General features: G+C 41.1%; 1 protein-coding gene across 2 annotated transcripts in view; it reads left to right on the top strand.

Annotated features, from left to right (window-relative positions):
• The first annotated feature begins 4,131 nt into the window (after positions 1-4,131).
• The window catches only part of PHYHIPL (phytanoyl-CoA 2-hydroxylase interacting protein like), a 63,188-nt gene continuing 43,175 nt past the window's right edge, over positions 4,132-24,144 (top strand). The window contains exon 1 of one of the 2 annotated variants that reach the window (XM_087963836.1): positions 4,132-4,288. In XM_087963836.1, coding sequence (XP_087819962.1) covers positions 4,153-4,288 — 136 coding nt within the window. In that variant the 5' untranslated portion in view covers positions 4,132-4,152. Of the gene's footprint in view, positions 4,289-23,748; positions 24,088-24,144 lie in introns of those variants that run through there. The other variant, XM_026674227.2, reaches the window with a different exon arrangement.

Genomic DNA, 24,144 nt, shown 5'->3' with positions numbered 1-24,144 from the left:
ATATATATATATATATATATATATATATATATATATATATATATATATATATATATATATATATATATATATATATATATATATATATATATATATATATATATATAATATATATATATATATATATATATATATATATATATATATATATATATATATATATATATATATATATATATATATATATATATATATATATAGTATATATATATATATATATACAGTATATATATATATATATACAGTATATATATATATATACAGTATATATATATATATACAGTATATATATATATATATATATATATATACATACAGTATATATATATATATATATACAGTATGGTGTTCGGCTTGGTTCGGTATTTTCCCACGTCATTGTAGTTCTTTTAAAGTTGTAGCAATGTTTCAGCAGAATCTCATCTGCCATCATCAGGCTTCTGTATTGTGTCCGTCTGTACAGAAGCCTGATGATGGCAGATGAGATTCTGCTGAAACATTGCTACAACTTTAAAGAACTACAATGACGTGGGAAATACCAACCAAGCCGAACACCATACATGTAAGTACCAGCGAAAACTTAAGAAAACAAATATATACAGTATATATATACAGTATATATATATGGCCTTCAGCTTTGTTCGGGTATTTTCCCACGTCATTATAGTTGTGCTTTTAAAGTTGTAGCAACGTTTCAGCAGAATATATATATTCTGCAGAAATACAGAAGCCTGACCAACACACTCCTTAGCAACCTTACAGAGCTCAATAAAACTTCCTGCCTGGTTTTCAAAAAGAATTTATAAAGTTCCTGGATCTGGAACTATCATGCATCTAAAATACAATTAATAAAGCAGCAACATGCTATGTCATACATTCTCCCTGTCTCCCCCCGTTCTGCATATGGTTCTTCTAAATCCTAAACATTCTTTGGATCCTGGTGGAGCAACAACATTTGGGCCACTGTCTCCCTAGATAAAATCACTTTGATGCAACACTTTTGAGAGGGGCAGAAAAATAAGAATGTTTCTGGAGACCTACATAGCTCCTTCACACTCTCCGAAGCTTCGTTCTGCTGAAATTTGTTGAAACATCAGATCAAATCACCTCTCCTTCGGGCAGAGGTGTTTGGAGGTGACTGAGGCTGCTTATATAACAATGGCAACGGCAAAAGAGAGTAACAGTTGGAAAGGGACCTTGGAAGTCTTCTTTCTACTCCAACCCACAACCTCCACACAAATGGCTGTCCAGTCTATTTATATATAAATGGCTGTCCAGCCTCTTCTTAAAAACCTCCAGAGAAGGAGCATTCACCATTTCCAGAGGTAAGTTGTTCCACTGATTAATTCTTCTCACTGTCAGGAAATTCCTCTTTAGTTCTAAGTTGCTTCTCTCCTTGATTAGTTTCCATCCGTTGCTTCTTGTCCTGCCCTCAGGTGCTTTGGACAATAGCTTGACTCAGGGGTGGGATTCAAATTTTTAACAACCGGTTCTGTGGGCGTGGCTTAGGTGGTGGGTGTGGCTTGGCAGTCATGTGACTGGGTGGGTGTGGCTTGATGGTCATGTTATTGGCTGGGCATGGCCAACTCAATATCACTCACATCGAGGCACACATCTCCTCGCCTGACCTCTCATGACTGTGGGGATGCTGCAACAGTCGTAAGTGTGAAAAATGGTCATAAGTCACTTTTTGCAGTGCCATTGTAACTTTGAAGGGTCACTCCACACAAGCAAAGTACCAGCAAAGGAGGGGGGAAAAACTCCAGAGAAGTTCCTGAGACAGGAAATCTAGTCCTGCCAAGAATGTAATAAGAGTTAACGGAGAGGCAGTTTCTGTAAGCAACACCAGAATGTTTCCTTCCTGCCTTCCTTACAGGATTAGGCCAGTAATTTCTTCTAACAACCGGTTCTCCAAACTGCTTAGAATGTTAACAACCGGTTCTAGAAAATAGGTGCGAACTGGTAGAATCCCACCCCTGGCTTGACTCCCTCTTCTTTGTGGCAGCCCCTTAGATATTAGAACGGTGCTATCATGTCACTCCCAAGCCTGCTTTTCATTAAACTAGACATACTCAGTTCCTGCAACTGTTCTTCATGTGCTTTAGCAGAGTAGCTGTGGTGGAATGTAGTCAGGCAAAGAAGTGGCCGAGCTTGGAATGTCTGCTAGGCAGGAAGAGGGTGAAGGCAGACCTTCCTTAGCAGTTCAGAGAGCATACAGTATATGTAGTTATACAGATAATTGCTTTACTCTGGTGAGATTCTGCCTGTAGGCAAACAACAGTAAAGGAACTACTCAAAAGTAACTCTACATGTTGTTCTGGGTTCTTGGGGCCTGACAGTAGCAGTTCAGAGGCTGCCTTTGCAGAAGAAATCAAAGTGGGGGGGGGGGAATCCAAGAGGATTTTGGAATCTTCTCCCTTCCTTATAAGGATCACAAATATACTCAAGCTGTCCAATGTCAGATTGGTCTCTTGTGCCAGGGTCATCATACAGTTGTCAGTTTTAACATCTATTTTTGGACTGGCTGTTTCAGCCTTTCTGCACTTTCTTGGGATCCTTCTTCCTGGAGAACATTTACTTAATTCCTTTCTTTTATTCTAATAGGTATTTTTTCTACAAGTAGGTCAGATGGGTAACTCACTGAGTCTTCATGGCAAATCATCCTTACTCTGTGCAAATTCAATGTTTTCAGAGCTGACAGAAAGTTGGCTTCACTGACCATAGAAAATGGACAGCTAGGATTCTGTGATGACCTGGGGCATGGCACAAAGGCAACACAGTCAAATAAGCAAGAAGAGTCCCTTTATTATCTCCAACTTTGCCCACAATGTCCAGGTTTCCTTTGGCTGGAGAAAAACTCTCCCAGGAACAGCCTTTAACTATAGTAAATTCAGTCCACAACAAGGTACATACAGATTGTAACTAAAAATCCAAACAAACAAAGCTGCAGTAATTAACTTGACAGGGCAGGAGAAAGACTTTCAAACTTGCACATCAACACTCACACAGTTGGGAAGATGCCAGGAACACAGATAAGCCACAATGATACCAGATAAATTCATTATTTGCTCCCAACAACTTGCTGTGCACAGTTTCCCTTTTTAAACACTGTGTTCCCAGCTGCAGCTAATGAAGGGAATCAGGGCCCTTTCCTCCCCCGTAAACCATGCAACTCATGTTGCTCCCTTCTCCATTCCTCCCTATGTGCCCTAGGATGAAGAAGGGGTGGGCCTGGGTCTTCCTCTGAATTCCCTCTCGCTTGCTCTACCTCTTCCCTGCCCTGCCCAGCCGGACTGTACCCTTCCCCAGTTTCTTCCACAGCCAACGGAGCCACACTCCAACTCCCTGTCAGCTGCTCGGTCTCCCCTTCCAAATCAGATTCCGACAGGGGCATGACAGATTCTGTGGTGGACCTCAGTGCATCTTAGATGGTTTCTGGTACATTGGGAAGTGAATCGGATGTCACTGCAATACATATAGGAGCTGCTTTGGCTCCCCATCAGATATCCCAAATGTCCCCTGACTAGGCAGGCAGGGGATGATGATATTTGTAATCCCTGTCTGTTCTTTATAGTGGATTTCTACGTAGAAGCTGCAGCATAAAGCAAGTAGGTCAGACCCATGGACTGTTCTCTAGTGACCAGGGAAGATGGGGAAAATAACTTATTTGGACCAACCAGTGTTTGTGTCACTTGGTTTACCAGGCTTATGTCCTGTTCCACTTGAATATTGGCTCTGAGCATCTTATAGAACCATGAATGTGCACAGATACTGTTAAAAGAATAGAAATGACAGCCTGCTGAGAAAAAAAAATCATAAAACATTAGCAAAAATCATGATGATGTATTCCACTGCTGCGGTTCAATGTGTGCAGTGGCACAAGATCTGCTGAGTTCTCGCGCCCCCAAAAAGTGAACAGAAAGCCCTTTTAAGCTCCGTCGCAGTAACGAAAGGAGCATCATAGCTGCAAGATGATCCGCTAATGAATTGAAGCCTTTCCCCGATATTTGGCTCCAACGCCAAGGACTTGGCACCAGAGCAGGCACTGAAGAAAAAGGGCACAAAGAGGGATTGGAAGGCAGGGTTTGTGCCATCCGTCCTCTTTGTTAGGAGCAAAGTTATTCTCTGAGGGAGAAGCCATATGTTGCCAGAATGATGCCGTCCACAGACTCCACACTCAAGGAGAAAGAGCTGCAGGCTTGGGGAAGAACTTCGTTGTTTGCAAAAACTGGGAGAGGAAACACTTTTAAAACCAAGCGAGAGCAAGGAGGAGATCTCGGACAGGCAGGTGAGGTCTGAATACAGAAGGCCGATTTTTTTGGGCGGAAAAATAGAGCGCTTGAGATGGGTAGGAATGGAGTGGAAGACTTGGAGAAGACTTGCTAAGGTGGGCTGGACGGCGCCACACTGCCATATTTCATTGCAAGCTCTGCTCTTCATCTGCAGGCCAAATGATTTGGTGACAGTGTGTAGCAATGGGTTGGTCAAGAAAAAAAAATTAAGGATAGGACCAAGGAGAATTTTTAGGAGTCTATTTCATGTCTCTTCCAAATCTTGATGCCTTCTATAGTTTTATTTCTTCTATATAAGTACAGACATTTGAGACAAAAGAAAAAAATAAATAAATCCCTGCTGGTGTAAATCCATCCTTCCTTTCTCCTTCCTCTCCAGATATTTTTTTGGTAACTGAATGTGGATGGAATTGGGTAAATGTAATTTTCAGTTTAGGAGCATATCCTAGGGATCTTTACCTTTGGGTAAAGTATGCTAACATGCAAAAATGGCTATTTTATAAAGCTGAACATTTACACCTTAACTGATTTCTAAGTGACCATAGCCAGGGGAAGGGAGGAAAGCAAAGAAGAGTTGTAGGGGGGGGGGACTCAGAATAAAGGAGAACTGTTGGAGGAAGAATTATGGAAATGACAATATGGGATAGAAAACAGAGTCCAGTAGAAAGATATCAGGAAACATTAAAAACCAGGGAAATGAACATCTTCTTAGTGAAGGCCACCAATCCTGTGTTGTAGATATCTGGGCATCACCAAGCAAATGAAATCAATTTTCTTTCATCTGGTCATTCTTATCCGTAGCGAACTTCTTCTAATTATTATAGCAACTTCATTTTTAGGTTTGTTACTTTGTCTGTAAGTGTGCTAGCCTTGGGCCACATTACAATTTGATTTGGGTGTGTTATCCATATCCTCAAGTGCAATGAACCAGAGAACAAAAAGCCCTTATTAGACCAGGCTGAAGTTCTGGGAGATAAAGTTGCTTGAGAGCACTTGCTGTCGATGTTCTCTGAATCCCAGTTCATCCATTGTTTCAGCTGCTTCCCGAAAGAAGGGAGAATTGTGGTTTCCACGGAATGAGTGAGTTCTTTTTAAGTGCTCGTGTTACTTCTGAAGAAACAGAGATTGTTCCCATTATTGAAACCTTCAAGCTATTCTCCCCTTCTGGAAGTTGTTTGGTTTTCTTACCCTGATACTCTGCAGACCTGGAGGGAAGGTCATGGGAAAGGAGGTCTTCCTCCAGAAACTTCCTTCTGTATTCAAAGTGCAGTTGTAGAGTTCTGACCTGCTTTTCTCCATTACCTTCTGGTTCTCTCTGGGCAAAGGATTACCCATTTATTCTTTTCTTTGTTTTATATGGAAGGCCTTCAGTCTTGGGAAGCTGCTTTTATGGTGTTAAATGCTGCAGTCTAGATGATAGCTGAAGTCTCTGAGAAGCGAGACATGTTGCATAGTTTGGATCAGGAAGATAATGAAGATAGTAGTCAATCAAAACAGTCTGATGAGTTTCCTTTGACACCTTAAAGATTAACCAATGTGGTGATGGCTATGTAAAAGACTGGTAGAGAGACGAGTAAGGATGTTTAGCTTGAAGGACAGAAGAGTAATAGACAGAACGCTGTCAGGGTGATAGACTCAAATCTGTCTTCTCCTTCTCACCCCAATTCTCTCGTCTTCCTTCAGTGGGTTACAAAATGCTTTGACCACACATGCATGGTTTCTGGCTAAGAAAATAAAACTGGCTGAGAGGTTATTTTCAGGGTTCTCTGTCTCGCAGACTGCTGAGAAATTTTAGCTGATTTGTCTTCCTTTTTCTCATCTTTCCTTGTCAGGAACTGCAAATGACTGTCTAGCCTAAGGCTGCAATTATACTTTATAAAAAAATTAAAAAAAGCAGGGAGCAAACTTTTTTAAAAGATACATTATATTCATTTTGCAGAAGCCTGGTTCAAAGAAAGGTTGCAGAGTTCAGAAGCCAAATATATAATCTCGAATCAAAGCACACACACAGCCTTTAAATTGGCCTCAGCATATGAGGAGGTTTCAGCAGAGGAGACTGAACTTGACAACATTTAGATGAGAGATAAAGAGAGAGACAGAGAGATTATCTGTCATCTATCTATATCTAAGATAATCTATCTATCATTTATTATCCATCTATCATAGATAGATAGATAGATAGATAGATAGATAGATAGATAGATAGATAGATAGATAGATAGACAGATGATAGATAGATAGACAGACAGACAGATGATAGATAGATAGATAGATAGATAGATAGATAGATAGATAGATAGACAGATAGACAGATGATAGATAGATAGATAGATAGATAGATAGATAGATAGATAGATAGACAGATGATAGATAGATAGATAGATAGATAGACAGATGATAGATAGATAGATAGATAGATAGATAGATAGATAGATAGACAGATGATAGATAGATAGATAGATAGATAGATAGATAGATAGATAGATAGTGATATAGAGATGATAGTCGAGAGAGAGCAATGAGAGAGATGAGAGAGAGATGAGAGAGAGAGAGAGATGAGAGAGAGAGAGAGAGATGATAGATAGATAGATAGATAGATATGATAGATGAGAGAGACATAGTTAGAGATAGATAGATAGATAGATAGATAGATAGATAGATAGATAGATAGATAGATAGATAGATAGATAGACAGACACACTGTAAATACAGTAGATAGCAATAGCAATAGCACTTAGACTTATATACTGCATCACAGTGCTTCACAGCCCTCTCTAAGTGATTTACATATTGACCACAACAATGTGGGCCCTCATTTTACTGACCTGGAAAGGATGGAAGGCTGAGTCAAGCTTGAACCTACTGCGCCACATGGAGAGAAAGGTGGGGAGGGTTGGAGGGAGAGAGATGGGGGTGAAGAAAGAATCATAGGGCTGGAAGGTAGTCCAACTCCCTGTTTAAGGAAGGAGACCCAATACCATGCTGGACAATTGAACAATGGAACACCCACAACTCTGGGGGACAAACTACTCCATTGATTAATGGTTCATTTGGGAAATTCCTCCTTAGTTCTAGGTTGGACCTCTCATGAACAAGAGTCAGACCATTGGAAGGGTGGGGGGAGTTGTGACTGTTACACAGTAGCATCGATCAACCTCTACTTGTATGGGCTAGTAATCGTAGTATACCAACTGATGCAGATTCATTGATTCTTGCTCTCTAAATCATCATCCTTTGAACGGTTAGTTCCTATGGATGATGTTGATGATGGAGCACTAAGTCTGCCTTCTCCCATCAAAGCTACACCCTGCTAGCAACTACGTGTAGCACCAGCTCTCTTACAGAATCGGCAAATCTCTTTTACAAATGTGACTGTGCATTTTGTAAACACCCATGCTATAAATGAATACATCAATATTAATGACTTTCTGAGCAAAGAGAAATAAATGATTTAACTATCCGAAATTCATTTTGCACCTCATTAGTTTTTCCAAATCCTTTCATTTGTGGGTTTGCATTTTCAAAGCAAGATTGTTTTTTTATTATAATTAACATATCGGTGATCTGTCCATATTATCTTGGTAAATGTCTACACAATAGAATTAAGACACTGATTACTTTTTACAACTGTTACTTTGATTTCATATAAATTAGAGTATCTGGGATGCAGAAATCCTGGCAATCGGTAGATGGCAGCAAAGTTATCCAGAAAGCTGCATGTTTATACAGATTTTTGCAACCCAGATCTAATTTTGTGGGAGAATTAAAACACTGATGTGGATTTAATTTCCACATCAGTGGAAATTAAAAGCACTTTCCTTTGGATCATGATTGGATTGGATAGATAACAATTTGGGTCCCTTTTTTTTAATGATAACTTGCAATTTTTGTTGACATGAGAGAAGGGAACATTTAACTATAGAGAACAGTCATGTAGCACACTCAGCTTCAGAATCCAGTTCTAAAGGGGGGGAAAGCAAATCTTGGGAAAAGGTGTCAATGTTGCTTTGACACATTCAGTGAAAAACAGCCTGGTTGTGTAGTTGTTTGGTGTAACATGGCAACATCATGGCTCGTATCTCACAACTGCTAGACTGAAGAATGCATCTGTTCCCTTTGCAAGTATGTAAGTCAGTTGTCCTTTAAAAGTTTAAAATGGATAATAGGAACAAGAATTGTAGAAATTAGAAGAAGATATAAAAATCTATAGGAATAATTAGAAATATATGGAAAGGTGAAATATAAATAATAGTAAGAATTATTTAACATATTTGTACTTATAGTCTTGGAAATTAAGCTGGATATATTTATACCTATATTTATATATATTTATTTATATACTTATGGATATATATCTATATATGAAAATTATAGCACTTATATATTTCGACTTCATCGAAACGTTGCCTAGATACTTCCAATCTTACGCGGGAGAAAACCCGAATAACCAAAGATCCACATACAAATACCCTGAGAACCTCAGAAAACAAATATATATATATATATATATATATATATATATATATATATATATATATATATATATATATATATATATATATATATATATACACACATACACACATTAAAATATACTAGCATCAATGTATAGTAATACCTCAGACAGTAGAATACTTATAACACTTGGTTTATTTGCTTACTTGTATTTATTATTACTTGTATTTATTGCAATTCATTATTAAGGAGAACCATATGTACTGTTAAAGTTGATTGAGTTTTGTAAAAGAAAGTAAAGATATTTATTTTAAAAAAAGTTTAAAATAACACTTTCATGGATAACCAGACCTGCTAATTAATGGAAGCTTTAAAAAAAGAGGACAGTTAAAAGACTCATTTTTAACTGATTATTTAATTCAGCAGAAAATGATATTGATCTAGGCAATATTTTAAGATTATTTAATGGAGTTATGGTTAAATGGCAATAAATCCTTTACTATTTGGGGAAACCTAATTAAATTCTGTATCCAGAAATCTATGCATAAATTGCTTTCAGCGATGAATTGTCTGTAAAAACACCAATGAAAGCACTGATAAATAATATCCCATGTTTTAGAGGTTTCCCAATATTTTTGAGGATCTCTCTAAGGAAAAGATCAGTAGAAGAGCATACCAACATTAGTAAAACCCAGGACATTCACTAAATGGTAGCAAAGAAGCATTGAGAACTCCAATTCCAAATTTGGAGTTTTACTTTCTTTCTTTTAAAGAGTGTTGGAAGAAACATCCAGATCCAGTTCCAATCCAGGAGAAAGTCACTGGAGACAAAATGGAGGCTAGAGGCTGATTGGAAAAATGGTTTAACAATGAAGCAGAACCACATAGATGGTTCTGGGCAGCTGACCACATGGAGTTGAGAGTGAGGGTTTTTTATACCTTCTCTTGAACTTCCTGTTCCCTGTGCAAGAACATATATTCTATTGGCTGTTGTAGGGGTCATAGTTGGCTGAGCTAAGTTTGGTTGAAGTTTGGTCTGCTCTGAGATGATGCAATGAAGGAGCTTGTGTTCTAAAATGGTGTTGGGCAATTCCTATTATGGTTAATGGCTTTGTCCTAGTTTGGATCTTGAGTGAGGCTATTTGCTTATGAATAGAGCTACCTAGAAACTTGGCTCCTTTCAATAAGCTCTTTATCTCTTAAGTGCTGACATCTGCTGAGGGCTATTAAGAAAGGTGGGGACTGCTTTCTGTCTCCAAGAACATATTTCTCCATTCCTCCTTTAGGGAAATATAATATTCTGCCTTTTTAATATTTCCTAAAATATTTCATTCTCCAAGGAGAGGGGTGGGTAACAACTTTCTGCAAGAGCTTTTGACAAATGAGATATAAGGTGAAATCCATCCGTGCTGTTGAGAAAGAAGCTGCTTTCGAATCTAATTCGATATTTTAGTATTACTTTATGCATTTGGAAGCTGTGGAAACATCTAATGAATTTGGGCAGGTCATAGAATTTAATCAGTCTTTGCTCTGCTCAGTCCTCAGATGGAGGATGGCTTGGGAACATCAGAACTAGAGTAGAAACTAGGAAAGAAGAGGCACTTCTGGAACATTCCCAAGAGAAGGGCTTTCACCAGGAGTCACGACTGAATCCATACATTGTTTCAAACACTATGGAGAACATGCATCTATGCAATATGCACTCACTCCAACCCGCTTCTGGGTTCACACATTTGCTAATTTGGTGTCATGCCCCAGTTGGAGTCTGACTCCAAGGGAGAGATGGAACAGCTGACAGGGAGTGGGAGTGTGGATCCAGTGGTTGTGGAGGAAACTGGGAAAGGGAACAGGCCGGATGGGCATTCAGAGGAAGACCCAGGCCCATCCCCTCTTCATCCTAGGGCACGCAGGGAGAAGTGGATAAGGGAGAAACGTGAGTTACGTGGTCTACGGGGGAGGAAAGGGCCCTGATCCCCTTCATGGGCTATAGCTGGGAGGATTGGTTAAAAGGACAAACTGCGCATGGCAAAGTTGCTGGAAGCAAAGCGTGCATTTTTGTCGGAGCTTATCTGTGTTTTGGCTTCCTCCCAACTGTGGTTGCTGCATTATCTATAGAAGTCTGCAATTAATCATCCTTGCCTGCTGTAGTAATTCCTTCAGTGTGGTGTGTTGGGTTTTTTATTTCAAATTAACTTTACTCTGGGTGCGGACTGCGTTTACTCCCTCCGTAAACTGTTTTCTTTAAGAGTTTGATATCCTTCCAAGGATAATTGGACATTGGGGCCAAGTTGGAGGCATTAAAGAGACTTTCTTCTATTTTTGTGACTTGGTTATTTTTGTGTCATGCCCCTGGTCATCACAATTGGGCTTTGTTGGGCAAGACACAATGCCTGGATTCACACACACAAAAAGAAACCATACTGTGGTTTAGTGCAACCTACAAATCAAGGCACAGCCTTCTGTTTTTCTGAAGGAAGGACTTTCTAACCTCAACCAAGCTAGAAACCAGGAGACGGTGAGTTCTAGTTCCACCTTAGACATGAAAGCTGGCTGGATGACTTTGGCCCATTCACTCTCCCCTCCCCCCTTCGACCTACCTCACAGGGTTGTTATTGGGGGGGGAAGAGGAGGAAGGAGCGTTAAGTATGTACACTGCTTTGAGTTAATTATAAAAATAATAAAGAAGGGACAAAAATAGTCTTTAAAAATGTGGTTCAGCTTCCATTCTGCGTACCAGATTCAAATTTTAAGGCACCCACGGCTGCTTACTTCCTGTTTTTATGGACTTCAGATTTCCTATCTTTTCTTAGACTTGCAAAAGAAGGTTTTGGCACATGTGAAATATAGGGATAAACTTAATATTGTGTTAATTGTATCACTTCTCTTCGCTTTCACTCATTGCTCCCCTTGCCTGCACACAGGGGGGGGGGGATTCTTATCAGTTTGCAACAGCCTGAGCTGCTATATTAACTCTTTCCTAATTTAGATTACAAAGCCTACAGCCAAATGTTTCATCTAATCTGATCTGGAATAAACAAATACAAATGTTTCTTATGTTGTGAGTGCAGTTATGTTGTGGCCTCTCGGCTACCGGCCCCTCCAGCAGCCAAATCGGGGAGGAGGCATTGGAGTCCGGATCGGAATCAGAGCAACCAAGGAGCTCTGAGGAGGAAGAGAGAATGGAGCTGGCAGAGAGAGAGAGAGAGAGACAGAGACGGAGTCTGGGCCAGCCGTCAGGCCTCAGATGGAGAGTCAATAGCCCCCAGGTCTGGAAGTGGCTGATGAAGAAGAAGAGGAATAGCTGGGTCCAGTGCCTGACAGGCAGCTGCACAGAAGGCAGAAAGGGGGAGAGCAGGGGAAAGCCGTGGGTCGATCCTGGGGAAGGAAGAGCCACCACTGCTAAAGAGGCCTCACCCTAACTCTGGGGATAAAAGGCAGAAGGTGGAGATGAATAGGTGGGGCAGGCAACTATTTATCTTCTGGCCGGATGGACTTGCTAGCCTGCGAGATAAACTTTTTGCTAGAGCTGCCGGCGTTCCTAATAAAGGCATCTTTTGAGTTCACATCAGAGGGTTCGTCGTGTTTGGGGAGCTTGGCAGAATGCTAAAAGCACAGGACCTGGTTGCTTTAACCACTACACCCCAATTCGGTCCAATGAGATATGTTTCCAGGTGATTTTTTTCTTGTCCTCCCCTCGGAAGATGGAAGAAGCTATCTTGCAATTTGGGGTTCTGACCAGATATGGCTTCCTTTCACAGAGGAAGCAAAATGAATTTTCCTGATGATCAACTGAGTGCAATGGCCTTCCATTGGGTCAGCTACCTGTCAAGCCTGAAATTGACATAAGTGTAGCCATTTTAGTTAGTCTTAGTATATATTCTTTTTCTTACTTTCTCTGCGGCAGTCATGGGGGAAGGGTTTCGGGCTTGCCACATTCCTAAGGGGGGGGGAGGAGTGGAGATAAAGAGAGTGTTTTGGCTAGGTGATCTTCCTTCCCGTGGGAAAATGAGCTGTCCTTGCTTGGGCCCCTTGAGGTGGAGATGTATGACATCAAGCAACGTTGAATTACTTCTATTGGAGAATGTGACTTTGGGGGGTGTTTCTAACTTGTAATATTGTGGGGTAATTCCGGGTTGTGTCAGATCCGGAATTACCATGGACTTTGCCAATTTGATGCTTTCCTAAATAAAAGAAATATTTTTTGAAGATAGACTTTGTTCTTTTCTTTTTAAATGGATTTCATCACTTGGAAACCTGACACTACCTTGACTGGGATGGTGAACCTTGGTGCCAATGGTCCTTGCGTTTGTTGCAAGAGAAGGAGGGGTCCCTCTAAGTGGAAAACCTTGTTGCTATAAACGTAGATGGTACTTGTCATTCAGGAGTCCTTTTGACTCTTCAGATTAATTCATTGTCTGTACAGAAATGAAGCCACTGCTACTAATAATGTTCTAGTAGACTTAGTAAAAAGACCCATGATGGTAGTTCAGTTGTTAGAGTTCAGTATTTCTACCCACTACCAGCAGTGGTATCATACCAGCTCAAGGTTGACTTAGCCTTCCATCCTTCTGAGGTCAGTGAAATGAGGACCCAGATTGTTGGGGGCAATATGTAAACCACTTAGAAAGGGCTGTAAAGCACTGCAAAGTGCTATATAAGTCTAAATGCTATTTTCCATCTCCAGGTCCAAGTGGCCTTGAAATTCTTTTCCAGGTTGATTGCTTCCTCCTTCTCCTCCTCCTCCTCATCTTCCCCCTTCTCCCTCTCCCTTCTCTTTTCCTTCTCATCCCTTTTTCTTTTTCTTGATAGATGGTGTGATATCTTGAGAAGGCAAATAAAAAGCCGTATTAAACAACCCCAAACTTGTCCTTCCATATGTAATGAAAGCCTCCAAGAAATCCTTGGCACTCCCACCCTTTCTATTTTCATCCCTGTCCTAGAGGCAAATGGGCACCAAGGTCACTCAACAGTTCCTGTATCACAGCTGAGCAGTCGCTGCCTCACACAAGGCATTTGCACAGCTTTATTAGAGCTTGAACTCTCCTTGCTTCTTGATGGCTCAGAATCCATCCCTCTTCCAAGTATTTCTCCCAGTCATAACAGATCGGTGTAATATATTGACAGCAGCATCTCAATCAAGCTATTTTTAGCAGGGCAATATTCCTACCAAGCTGCTTCGTATTAGTCAGATGTAAATACAATCCTTCTGTTCACCCTATACTACCTAATATAAATGCCTTTAAACCATTATACTTCTCCCAGAGTAATGCTTTTGTTCCTTAAACACTTGCCATATTCATTAATTCATTTTTCTTTTTAGAAGAGCTCTTCTTTCAATTGTGCACTTGTGTTTTCTTGGCTAATTGCTTATTTCACAGTTGTCACCTTTATTTTATCAAGCCTTTCATCCAGTTTCAAAATAGTTGCCATTCAGAGGTATTATTTGTTCCCTTTCTTTCTACTGGCAATAGAAAATCTCCTTCAAGCCCAACCTAGCTTTCACGCCAAAAGGTTTTTTTACCTATTACCTTCCTCTTGGTTGTTCTTTTTAATGTCAATTCTGGTCCCATTTTGCCATTGAATGACAGGCAAACAGAATAAAGATAGATAGATAGATAGATAGATAGATAGATAGATAGATAGATAGATAGATAGATAGATAGATATGGATATGGATATAGATATAGATATAGATATAGATATAGATATAGATATAGATATAGATATAGATATAGATATAGATGGCTTCAGAAAACCAGGAGTTCTGTATTATTTTCAGTTTGTAGGGAAACAATGGATAGTCCCATCTCATGTTCACACAGTTTCAGCTGTAACAGCATAAAGGAGTTTATTATTTCAGAAGGTAGCTACTTGGATGAATCCCACTGTCGGAAATCCAAACTGGAACTTTCAGGGGCTACAAGTTTAATTCATAGGTAGTCAGTATAAGCCACATATGCTTCATGACAACATTTGTGTGAAGACATCAAAACATGCAAAGCATTGCTGTTAACTTGCTCATTTCCCAGGCATCAGCACTAACTGATCATAGCCAAAAGCAGGTTTTCTTTCTTCCTACAGAATGGACCAGAACAGGAAATATGACTCTGACTTTCATGCCTGCAACTGTATAAGTCTAGAAGAAAAGTTCACTAGAAATGAGAACATGATCAGAATCACCACCAGATGGATTTATAGCTGGCTGACAAACCATACTCAATGAGTCGTTCTTAAGAGTACTACATCTATATGAAGGGAAGTAAGCTGTGGGGTACCACAAGGTTCCATCTTAGGCCCAGTAGTCTTCAATATCTTCATAAATGACTTAAAAAGGGAATAGAAGGGGAACTCATCAAATTTGCAGGTGGCACTAAGCTAGGAAGAATAGCCATCACCCCAGAAGACAAGCTCAGGATCCAAAAGGATCTTGACAGACTTGAATAATGGGCTGTATCCAACAAATAAAATTTAATGTGGAGAAAAGCAAGGTTTTATACCTGGTTAGGAAAAACCAGAGGTACAAATACAGAATAGGTGAAACCTGGCTCAAAAACACTAACTATGAGAGGGACCTTGGAGTCCTAGTGGACTTGAACACGAGCCAGCAGTGTGTAGCAGCAGCCAAAAACGCTAATACAATCCTGGTTTGTATAAACAGAGGCATAGAATCAAAATTGTGTGAAGTATCAGTATCATTTTATAAATCATTAATAAGAACATCCCTGGAATACTGCATCCAGTTTTGGTCACCACATTACAAAAAAAATGTTGAGACTTTGTAAAAAGTGCACAGAAGAACAACTAAGATGATTAAAGGCCTGGAGACCAAAATATATCAAGAATGGCTGCAGAAATTGGGTATGGCCAGTCTAGAGAAAAGGAAGATTAGGGGTGACATGATAGTATTCCAATATTTGAAGGGCTGCCACAAAGAAGAGGGGGTCAAATTATTCTCCAAAGCACCAGAGGACAGGACAAGAAACAATGGATAGAAACTCATTAAGGAGACAAGCAACCTAGAACTAAGTAGAAAATTCCTAACAGTGAAGACAATTAACCCAGTGAAACAGCTTGTCTTCAGAAGTTGTAGGTGCTTTATCACTGGAGGTTTTTAAGAAAAGATTGAACAACCAGCTATCTGAAATGATATAGGGTCAACTGCTTGACAAGGCATTGGATTAAAAGACCTCCAAGATCCCTTCCAGCTCTATTCTGATTGATTGATAACCATGAGTAGATCAAGAGGGAACTTTTGCAGCAGGCCTTAAAAGCAGTAATGTTGTATGACTTGCAAATATAAAACCAAGTATTGCTGCCCTGGTCTTAGTAATAACCTGTTGAGTCTTGGAATTTGAAAGTATGACTTAGCTTGGCTTGGTAGATCTCAGGAATTGAATAACCTGCACTGCCAATCTCTACTCAGTAATCAAATATAATAAATCCCACTATTTGAAAACACAGCATAAAAAGTCCATGGATTTGGCACCTTGAATGCTTGGAAAAGACAAGCCTGCAACCATGAAGACAAGGGATTAAGGATGCTATGTGTTAAGTCTCATTAAAATCCATGGGATTTATTTACCTGTCCAAAACCGATCTGTCATTTGAAACATCAGTGAAGACCTCAGGATTTTAATTATCCCAGATTGTTAGCAAATGGAAGAGAGTCTGCAGATACAGAATTACACAGTTTTCTTACTTCTAATTTCTGTCTATTGGAAGCCATAACATTAAACTGTTTTAGAGATTACCCACATGTAAAGGTATTAAATTTTGTATTTGGGTTTTCTAAATAACAAATTATGACCAATTTTTTATGATTATTGCTTGGGTGTAACATAATTGCTCAGGGCTCTTGAACAGCATTTCATATTTCTGTTTTCCTCTGGGATTACTGCTTCTGTTAGCATCTATAGACAAGACCAACACAATTATTTTACCTCATCTGAACACAGGATTAGCCCATTTTCCCAATCTTGCCATGCATCCTGGAAAATAGCATGACCTCTGGTGAACTCTGGGCTCCCTGGGCCGTTGAAAACAAACAAACCAAAACAATAGGTATTTTCTCTCTATTTTCTCATTTTATTGACCTCAGAAATATAATGAAGGAGGAATTGAAGGGAAGGATTATATATGAAACTAAAAACAATACTGGCTCTAATATTAATTTTAAAAATGGCATTATGTTGGAGCTTTGTTGCATTGGGCCAAATGAAATACCTGCAAGCTTTTTAATGGCTTGAGTACTTGCTTAATATAGTTTGATGGCTGGTGACTAACAGTTGTAGAACATGACTGTATACCTGACCAGCACTGGAAGGAAAAAGCATGTGTTGGCTATATTATATGATTACTTCATATTATGATTAATTAATGCATCAATTAGAATAAAACGGTAGGAATGAACTACAGTATATTACACTGTGCAGATTTATACTATAGAAATCAGTTCTGTTTTAAAGACCAGCAGTGTTGGTCTACTTGTTTCTGCTTGACCATTTGTGAATATGTTCCTCTGGTTGTCATCCACTAATCCAGAGAGATGCATTTTAGAATGAGCCATCTTTAATCTGGGTGTATTACTTTCTAATCAATAAAAACAGTAAAAAATATTTGTTTTCATCAAAAAGAATCAGTAAAAAGGAAAATGACCTTTCAAAAGCAACACTATCTTTTTGAAACTTGGTCCAGAAGACAGAGGTCATTTAGTTAGGTCCTCCATCAGATAATTTTACGGGTAATTCCAAAAGAAAACTGGAAGACAAGACAAGAAGCAACGGATGGAAATGAATCAAGGAGAGAAGCAATCTGGAACTAAGGAGAAATGTTCTGACAGTGAGAACAACCAACCAGTGGAACAGGGTGCCTTCAGAAGTTGTGGGTGCTCCAACACTGGAGGCTTTTAAGAAGAAACTGGACAGTCATTTGTCTGCAATGATGTAGGATCTCCTGCTTCAGCAGGGGTTTGGACTAGAAGGCCCCTTCCAATTCTGTTACTCTCTTATTCTGTCTTAGCTGGGATTCTTGACTGTCCCCTCAAAGAGGTCCACCTCCTACTTGATATATTTCCAATATCAAGGAGACACGATCGCCATCCTAGATTTTACCATTTAACTTTTGAATGATGGTAGTGGTTAGGATTTCCCCTGCATTTCTTCCTTGTAATAATGTTTCTCTACATTCAGTTTTCCTTTATTCCATTAATTTCATGTAACACTACAAGAGTTAAAAACAGCAACGAACAAAATAATATGCAAGAACAAATGATCAACTTACAAAACAAGATTTACAAAACACCACACGGGTTCCACTCCTAAGGGAAGACTTGCTAGTAAAAGATGCCAAGTATGTCTATTGGAAATGAATTGCTCTTTGCTAGAAAATGGATCAAAACCAACTCATTTCGGTGGTGTCTACAATTCAGCTGCTGGTTAGCACAACTGAGCTCTGATCAGCATTTAAACCAGGAACCTAAAGTGAAAATGCTCCTTATTGTTGTCATCTACGAGTCCAGAGAGCTGCATTTTAGAATCAGCCATCTTTGATCTGTCTGTATTGATTTTTAATAGGGAGAAGACTAAAATATTGTCAGCATCTGTGGGTGAATGTCTATTTATGTCTTTAATGGTCACTCTCTTTATTTGTGCTCTTTTGTCCTTGTAATTACTCCCAGAATTCTATGATAACTTTTTTCAATGCAAGCCATAAATAAGTAGCTTTGAAACCAGAGATGCATTGTCCACAAAAGAACATAAGAATCAACAACAACCTTTCATTGCGATCATATTCTGCTGCTTGCACACCTCCTGTTTTGTAATGCAATATATTAAGAAATGCAAATTCCAGTCAATTCTATACTCATATGATTTGCATAGTAATGCATCTGTTGTGGTTGGGTTCTTGGGTATGTTCTTAATTTTTTGGTGGGATTTTTCTTAGTTTTATTCTTCCTTAGCTTTCCCACCATCACCGTCTCTGACATTTCATCAGAATGGATTCATTTGTGCTTGTAAGCTTTATAGCTAATCATCTGACATCTTATTTCTCTAGTTTTCAGTTCTGGATTTGATGCATTTTCCACAAAGATTCCTCCAGGCAGTTCTGAAAACACTGATGTGTGGAGATGGACATTGCTTGTCCAAAACACCTTTGAGTATCACTCTCGCTTCCTGATAGTCATTCCTGTGGGCATTGGAACTCTTAGGAAGATACCAGATTAGCATCATTCCATCCATGGGAATCCTGAGATCATTCCTTTGGCCAACATGGCATCTTGTAATATTTGAAGTTCTGCTTTATTTTCTTGTTGCTGCCATATTTTGGAAACCACCAATATACAGTGTTTCCCCAAAAATACAACCTACCCCCAAAACAAGCTGTAGCCCATTTCCATGCCTGCACCTAATGTAAGCCCTACCCCAAAAGTAAGCCCTAGTTAAGCCCTGCCCGCCATTTGGTTGTACAGGGTGGGATGAGGCTCATGAGTAAAAATCAAGCTAGGGTGGGGGTAGAGGTGGAACTTCCTCATACGCCCTGCATCTACTAACCTTTGGACCACCACAGCCAGGCCTCCCATGCCCCTACACCTGTTGTGCCACTGCCTGATGCCACATGACACATCGTGCTGGTGCCACCACTCATAGCAGGACGCTGCATGACATGTCACAACAGTGCCGCCGCTCGCCAACCGCCGCTTACGGCATGACACGGCATGGCCCATTGTGCCGCTGCTCCTGCACGCTGTCAACTCATAAAATATTTATATGGTCTTTTTAGAGTTGCCAACAGAACGGGAGAGGGCAGCAGTGCAGCCACTTGCAAACTGAAACTGCATTCCAGGAATGTTTTCAAAGACAGTAACTAGGTGACCGAAGTTTCTGCCGTGCAAAATTCTAACTGGAGAGCATGATTGATGACTCTTGACTATGGATGTGTCCCATTGGAGAATATGAATTACGATACACCCAGGTGATGGGGGAAAACCAGGGTCAAGGGTAACAATGAATGATGTGACTCAGAGTCGGCTACACACAGGCAGTGCTGAACAGTTTAACTCCCAATAAATCCTTTTTAAGTTTGGCTCGAGACTCATGATTTAAATGGAGGTAACTGTCGGAATTCTGACATGCGCAATGGCACAACAGAGGCTGCGTGGTACTGGTGCAAAGAGCTATGAAGCAAGTGGCTACAGAAGAAGTCAGACAGCAGAACAACAGGTGTTGGGGTGTGGGAGACCTGGCTGCAGCAGTCCTAAAGTAAGTGTGTAAGGCACCAATACCACCACCCAAAAAATAAGATCTGGTACTTATTTTGGGGTCCAAAAGAAAATAAGAGTGGGTCTTATTTTTGAGAAAACATGGTATATTTCTAATATGTCACTTACTGGAAATATGAATCTATATGGAGTTTGGTGGAGTCAACATGAAGGGATTAGATGCTTCAACATATTTCTACTTTTGTCTCTCCAGGGCACTTAAGGCACCCTGGACACATGTTATGGAAAATTATAGGAAAGACCTTGCATACTGTAAGACCCTGGTAGAAAATATCAGGGAGTAGCTTGAAAAGTCACTACTAGAATATCTGATTCCACTTGAAAAATCACCACTCACCCTGATTCAATTATTGGTTTTGGCTGATCTTTGAAACCAAGAGGTGTGAAGGGAGGTTTTTACTAGTATTACTGCTCCTATCCTTACTGGTTTTTGAATGGGGAGGGATGGTTTACCTGGGAATCCCAGGGCTATAGGTGAAACTGGGAGATCGCGGGAGGGGAGAAGAAGGCAGAATGGAAGACACAAATCATTTTCTCAGCTTTTGAAGAAAATTAACTGGTACATGGTTGAATTATATTAGAAGTCCATCCAAACAGGATAATATCTTTATTCTTATCTTTACATTGCCATACATATTTACCCAGGTATAAATCCCATTGAATTCTCTTGTAATCTCTTGTTTTTTAACTGATTTGTGTAGGATTACACCGTAAATTGATTTCATATATTAATAATATATAATATACAATGATATTAATAAAGGAGAATATTTATAGCTCAGGGTTGAAAAGAGGGTCCTTGATTTCAACCTCAAGAAACATTGCAGAAACATCTGCAAGAAAACAACCAAACTCAGAGAGCACCAAGGACCCTTCATTTCAAATATTCGTATGTTCTGAGCAAGAAAAGCTATCTGCTTTGTTATGTTTTTACACATCTCACAGTAACTTGTCCTTCAAGGACAGACACTGAAGTCCTGCAAATATCTGTTCGTTGCGAAATCCTATTAAACTAAAGGGTTGTTTTAGCTACAGTTAAGGTGGAAATAAGCCCATTTGAACTTAGCAGGCCTTACTTCCGTGAGGTGTGGGGCTCTACCTGACTTGATTAGATGGCCAATTAATACCAGCATGGCCTCTCCTGGTCCATTGAGATAGATAAAAATGCATCAACATGGAGAAAGATTGACAATGTCAATCTTTCTTTGTGTCATAGATGAAAGAGGAAGCTGCAAAGAATTCGGTCCACTCTTTTAGGTCCTTTGTTTTAGGTGAAGGAGGAAAGTGATGCTTGTGGAAAGCAAAACATTAGAATAGGTGATTACTTCAAGAGTTGCATTATAGATGAATAGATAGATAGATAGATAGATAGATAGATAGATAGATAGATAGATAGATAGATAGATAGATGATAGATAGAGTAGGTAGGAGAGAGAGAGAGAGAGAGAGAGAGAGATGATAGCTAGTTAGATGATAGGCAGTGTTGTGGCCTGCTGGCAGCTGACGAAGCAGGCAGCAGAGTTGGACAGTAGTGAAGAGGTTGGGGAGAAACCTGGGCCAGTCTTTGAGGCTGAGGAAGGCTTGGATGAGGGCTCTGCATCAGAGGCAGAAATGGGGCCAGGGAAGACTGGCAGTCATCAGCTGCCTTCAGACTCAGACAGCAGTGAGGCGGGGGAGTGTCTGGAACCGGTTCCCAGCCTGTACATGCACAGGGCTACCAGAAGACAAGAACAATTGAGAAAGCAGGGTCGACTCAGGAGTAAGGCCACACCTCAGAGATGATTGACCACTCCCATAGGACAGAGAAGAGAAGCATGAGCTTTTGTAGGAAGCAATTAGTTCGTCTGGTTGATTCAAGCTTTGAAAAGTTCTGTTTGACTCTGTGTCAAGTTTGGCCTTGCCCTGCTTTTGGCAATTAGTTCTCTGGCAGCATTCCAAGTGCGATGAGGTGGGTGTTTATCAACATTCCCCTGAAAGACTGTTTGTGAAGCCTTGCAGGCTGTGAATGAACATAATTCACAGCCATGGAAATAAAAGAGGTTTTGCGGGAACTAAGATTGTGTTTTATGCTTTCTAAGGAAACCTAGGTCAGAACAGGCAGACAGACAGACAGACAGATGGATGGATGATAGCTGGATAGCTAGGCAGACAGATCGATGCGTTCATAGAGGATGCAAAGAAAGCTATGTTTCTATAGGAACAGCTTGGCTTCGCTGATCTAAAAGATAACCTGAGAAGGTAGATAAGTGGATTATAAATATTTTGAAAATATTATTTAGCTCGTGTATTTTAAAAATATGACAAATCATATTTTCTGAAGGGAAGAACTTTGTTCAAAAAAAAAAGTTTAAACTATTAAATCATTAAAATTCAGGATATTGTTGGGCTGGATTCCTACTTTCTTGTTTCTTAAAGGATTTTAACCAAAACTACAAACTCAGATTCAGTTCAGATTTAGCGTACTCTTTTTTCAGACCGTATGGATGCTTGTGGGTACTAACTCAAGATTCTAAAACAAGATGGGATAATATATTATGATATGTATATTACAACATATAATATACAGTATGTGTTCTAAAGTTGCCTTCGGAAGTTGTGGCTGCATCACTGGAAGCTTTTAAGAAGAGACTGGACAGCTCCTTATCTGAAATGGTTTGGAGCTTGAGCAAGGGGTTGGACTAGAAGACCTCCAAGGCCCCTTCCAACTCTGTTATTCTCTATTCTAATAGAATTAACTGAATGGATGAATGTATAGCATAAAAGGTTAAAATACTGGCTGATCATTGGGTAAAGCCAGCCTGCTCCATAAAACTCTGGTGGAAAATCTCCAGGAGAGGCTGAAGGAGGCATGATTTACTAGCCTCTCCTGGACTGATGCTTCCAGCTTCCCAAAGGTAGTTATAGTGTGGCCACCAGCCAAGTTGAACCTCTCAACTTCCCAGCTGGACAACTGTGGAACTCTGAGCTGCCACCTAAGAACTAACTCTCTCTTCACGGGAGCTGAAGGGAAGACGAAGGAGGATCTCCATCCTGCAGTTGGTGTCCCTAGTTTTTCTTACCGTTTGCCCCTCCGACCTTGGATTTCACGCCCAGGTCCACTTTCACTGAGAAAGGGGGTTTGGGCGTTCCTAGAAACCCCCGCTGTAGAGACACCTGCAGACTGAAGGTGAACCGGACTTACGAGTCCCAAGACCGGGGCAATCACGGAGTCTCTTGAAATGCGACGGGTCTCAGCACCGACCCAAACTATGAAGCGAATCCGGACTGAAAGGATCCGGTGGGACGCTTGGGGTCTGGGGAGGGGGGGCACCAAAAAATAGGCCTGGAGGGAGCCTCTACCTGCCTTTCAGCGGTCGGTAGGATCGCCGCAGCCCAAAATGGCAGCGCTCCCGCGGCCGTGGGTCAAGCTTTACGTAAGCAACGGAGGGGGGGGGCGAGAAGAGGGGTGCTCAACAGGGCCTTGCACGGCCGGTGGAGTGGGTGGGGGGAGCAGGCGTTGTGGTTTGCATCTAGAGCTGCGGCGGCGTCGCAGACGCTGCTAACAGCGAGCTCCTTCCTGCGGAGCGAGGTGAGCAGCATCGGTGCCTTCCTCCTCCTCCTCCTCCTCCTCCTCTTTCTCCTGCTCCTCCCTTCCCGCGCCAGAGCAAGGGCTCGCCAGCCCGTCGCTCCTCCCGTCCTCTAATCCCCGCCCGCTGCCAGCCAGCCAGCCAGCCAGCCAGCCAGCCCCGGGGAGGGACGGCGGGAGGGACGGAGGGAGCGCGCGCGCCTCTGCTGCACCGCGCAGTTCCCAGCCAGTCGGGGCAGAGGCAGGAGAGCAGCCAGGCTGTCGCAGAGGGCGCCCTCTCCCCCACCCTCCTGGCCCCCCGCTGCCCGCCCGCAGCTCCGAGGGAGGGGGCGAGACCCGCGCCCGTGGCCAGCCAGTCCAGCCCAGCCCAGGAAGGCGACCAGTCGGGAGAATGGAGGTGCCTCGTCTGGACCATCCCCGGAGCAGCCCGGCCAGCCCCTGCGAGGATGTCCTCAAGAACCTCAGCCTGGAGGCGATTCAGCTCTGCGACCGGGACGGTGAGTTGGCGCTTCTCACGGGCCTTGCGGTGAGGGCCGGTGCCAAGCCCCACCCAC

This window comes from Notechis scutatus, chromosome 4, assembly GCF_049901735.1.
Source record: "Notechis scutatus isolate UNSWTSFEM ecotype Mainland chromosome 4, rNotScu1.2, whole genome shotgun sequence".
In the NCBI taxonomy this organism is placed as follows: domain Eukaryota; kingdom Metazoa; phylum Chordata; class Lepidosauria; order Squamata; family Elapidae; genus Notechis; species Notechis scutatus.
The sequence above is the reverse complement of the archived record's forward strand: the minus strand, read 5'-3'. Positions and strand labels throughout refer to the sequence as shown.